This window comes from Priapulus caudatus, unplaced genomic scaffold (assembly GCF_000485595.1).
Source record: "Priapulus caudatus unplaced genomic scaffold, Priapulus_caudatus-5.0.1 Scaffold1509, whole genome shotgun sequence".
Classification (NCBI taxonomy): domain Eukaryota; kingdom Metazoa; phylum Priapulida; class Priapulimorpha; order Priapulimorphida; family Priapulidae; genus Priapulus; species Priapulus caudatus.
This window is the reverse complement of record NW_014578570.1, coordinates 72,749-76,546: the sequence shown is the minus strand read 5'-3', so window position 1 is coordinate 76,546 and position 3,798 is coordinate 72,749. Positions and strand designations below refer to the sequence as shown.

Genomic DNA, 3,798 nt, shown 5'->3' with positions numbered 1-3,798 from the left:
TATTATTATTATTATTATTATTATTATTAAACCTTTATGTTAACAGTATGTTATAAGTTTGGAGTAAATACTGAACGGTATGTCTACGGCCCCGTTGCCAGAAACATCAGGAATACTCGTGACTATCACAAGTATAAATTTTCATAAATTTAACACATCATCTCGTGAATAAATGTTGTGACATTTTAAACTCGTGACGTCAGAACTATTTGCGATGTTTCTGACAACGGGGACCCAGGTTTGCTGACGTTAGTAGGTATGCCTTACTAATCGCGTGTCCCTTGTTAATTAAACTAGCACTTTTAATTAAGAACTGTATAGCACCGGCGGTGAGGAGCTTGCAAGCAAATGTTGACATATATATATATATTAAAAATGTACCGCCTTTAAATAAATAAATAAATAAAATACCTACGATTTACGTATCACGTATCAACTCATTACGAAATCTTTAAACACTCAACTATAACCTTTGTCCCTGTAATCATTCCCCTCCTCCATATCTAAGACGCTCAGTAGGCCCTACCCCTGAAGTTATTGGTGCGTCGTGATATATGTTGTCAACGCCTCTGGTTGTTAGCACGCACTGTTTATGTACGGTTGACCATAGGCGAGCCTGCTACGAGTGCTAATGTATGCAGTGTAATGAACATTTCTCTGTGGGGCTTGACAATCAGTGTCCATCATTTTGTTAATTCGTGTCGTCATTATAAAGCCGAGCTGGAAAACATCGCTGCCGCAATTATGAATCTTCGGCCTCTGTATGATTGCACATTATCAGCGCGAGAGTGGGAGATATAGAGAGAATGGGAGAGTGAAGGGGAGAGAGAAATAAAAGGAGAGATAGCTAAAGGGGGAGGAAGAGAAGAGGAGGAGAGAGAAGGAAGGAGAGAGAGTAGGAGGAGGGAAGTGAGAGAGTGAGACATGGAGAGGGGAAGAGTGAAAGGGAGAGAGAAGGGAGAGAGAAATAGAAGGAGAGGGAGAGAGGAAAGAGAGAAGAAAGAGAAGGAAGGAGAGAGGGAGAAGGAGGAAGGAAGGGAGAGGGAGAGACATGGAGAGAGGGGAAGAGGGAAGGGGGAATAAAGAAAAAGAGAAAGAAAGAAGAGAGAGAGAGGGGAGTGACAGAGTAATGAAAGCGGGAGAGAGAAAGAGAGAGATAGAGAGAGAGAGAGAGAGAAATAGAGAGAGAGTATGCGTGTCAGACAAGGGAGGCAAAACAGAGAAAAGAGACGGGGGAAGAAAGCGGATGCAAATACTGTATACGCCCTAGCCATGTAGCCGAAGAGTTTGTATTGCTGAATCACCAGAATAAACGACAAACACAAGAAGTAGGGTTTTCTACAAGAGATCTTACTCGGAGCAAAATCATATATACCTGTCACTGGCATGTTTCTTATATTACGACATTTGTTTGCTTTCACTGATATATACAGGGCAATATTTGTAGTTAAGCTTGCGTATGGAACACTCACAGACAACGTCAGACAGTTACACTTTCAAAATTTACAACAACGTTACACGAAACTGTGATAAACTGTAAATAAAAAAATAAAAAAATACATAAATGTAGCAATAAATTTTTTACTTCGTTTTGCTAACATAGATCATCATAACAATATACTGGTCGGTAAATTTCAGTAATGGATATTACAAAAGCTTTATTTTGCTTAATCTTGTCAAATTAATTGCTGTAAATTTTGCAGAGAGGGAAAACACCGCTCAAGATCAGACTGTTTTCGTTTCGAAAAATAAAATGGTCGCGTATCGTCAACGTTGCTATAGCGACGCTCGTCGGATGTCATCTAGCGCCGCCTACCGGACGCCCCCTTAGCGGCGCTTGCCGGGGCCACCCTCGTAGTTGGCAGCCGCCAGTCCGAGCAAGTGCTTTGCTACTTGATTGCCAGAGTAACCTCGGTGGAATCCCATGTCGATGCCTGCGCGCTTGTACCTGCATGGACAAGTGTGTTGCGGTTAGGTAACAGCTACGTTAGGAAGAATGTCAGATATATACATAACTCGCACACATGATCGCACGCACGCGCGTAAGCACGCACGCACACGCACGCACGTACGTACTCACATACGCACGCACGCACACGCACGCACGTAACCACGGTGCACGCTGCAGACCGTGTGTTGTTCATTTAAAACCACCAAACAAATACGTTTCATCCAAGCTCACTGCATGTGTTTATCAACTCCATCGACCCTTTATGAACAGAGTCAGTAACTACGTACTTGTAAGAATACACTGATAACACCAGGAGTAGATAATAGGGACCCTATTATCTACTCCTGATAACACCCATCTCTATTTATACACACGTCTTACGTTATCTGCTCTTCTTAAATAATAATAAAACTCGTTTATAACTACATATAAATCTCAAGCACGCTAGCTTGTTGTTCTTAGATGAACATCATTGCAAATAGCTACGTATGGGAACGTTCGTAATGACGTCATTGCACGTACTGTTGGTTCTCTTGCTCAGACTGTACTAACTGCTCCATGAGTGCCCGGATGTACTCGGCAATGGAGGCGTCGCGTTTTGCCCTGAATATAGGAATGCAGTAACAATGATAACAGTAATAATAATAATAATATGATAATAATAATAACTATTATTATTATATAATTATGCAGATTATGGTGTTGGGCTCAATGTACGGTGATCTATGAGGGCTAACGCATGCAGAGGGTGATATTGGGTTTATTATAATTGTACTCTCGTCGTAAACTGACTCTTTAATCTCTAACCCTAATACTAACTAACCTTAACCCAAACCTTAACCCTAACGCTTACCCTAACCCTAACCCTAACCCTAACCCTAACCCTAACCCTAACCCTAACCCTAACCCTAGCTCTAACCCTAACCCTAACCTTAACCCTAAACCTAACCCTAACGCTAACACTGGGCCTAACCCTAACCCTAACGCCAACCCGGGAGCATCACGAATACTATCGGGTGTATTTGCAACAAAATACATCGCAAACACAATCGTAAGAGACTCGTTGCTTGGTGCTTACCTGTCTCCCGCCGCAGCCGCCGACACCTGGGGTAGAGCTATACAGATCACGGCTAACAGAAGGGCCAGTCCCATCACAAGTCCAGTCTGCTCCATTTGCTGTGGCAACGATCCAAAAAACGCGGTAAGTAGCTAGATAGGCAAGTGTGAAACGAATGCACATAGAACTTAGAAGACATAAACTTAATACTTGCAAATGCGCGCATCAGCAGGCTGTTTGTTAGACTGGTACCCGTCCCTTCTCACAAGCTCGATATAGGCTATATCGAGCTTGTGAGAAAGGATGGGTACTCGTCTAGCTGTATGTATGCATTCAACACACTGATTCGACTTGGGAGCGGGCAGAGTTTTGCGTGACGTATTCTGACGTCACGCGAGAATCTGATGGGTTCACCAGTCGGTTACGCGTAGGCTGCGGTGTAAAACGGAAAGGCGCGCCCCGCGCACAGACAGTAGAGGCGGGCGCGGGCAGGAGGTTCGGAGTCGGGTGCCGCCATATTAATCGGTAGGAAAGTGTATTTGCGCCGGGATGGGCATAGGGTTAGGGTTAGGGTTAGGGTCAGGGTTCAACTTAGGCCTACCTTACCCGACCCTACCCTACCCGACCACCCCTACACTGTGGGCTCGCCCTGCCAGAGTGCCCGGGGATTAGTCTTACCCGAGCATCTCCAAATATATCATAAATCTCCATCAGGATTTCATGCTAGAAGACAAAAAATTATCATTCAGAAAACACTAAATGTTTTTTAAAAAGAGCCAGCTGCATGTAG

At 43.8% G+C, this 3,798-nt stretch overlaps 1 protein-coding gene across 1 annotated transcript; it reads right to left on the bottom strand.

The window, feature by feature from the left end:
- Positions 1-1,329: 1,329 nt before the first annotated feature.
- Positions 1,330-3,123, bottom strand: LOC106816857 (diuretic hormone class 2-like). Its single transcript, XM_014821500.1, has 3 exons — positions 3,030-3,123; positions 2,474-2,554; positions 1,330-1,948 (listed from the first exon to the last, which is right to left on the bottom strand). Exons 1-3 carry the CDS (start codon positions 3,101-3,103, stop codon positions 1,828-1,830), a joined length of 276 nt encoding a protein of 91 aa, XP_014676986.1. The 5' UTR covers positions 3,104-3,123; the 3' UTR covers positions 1,330-1,827.
- Positions 3,124-3,798: the final 675 nt, after the last annotated feature.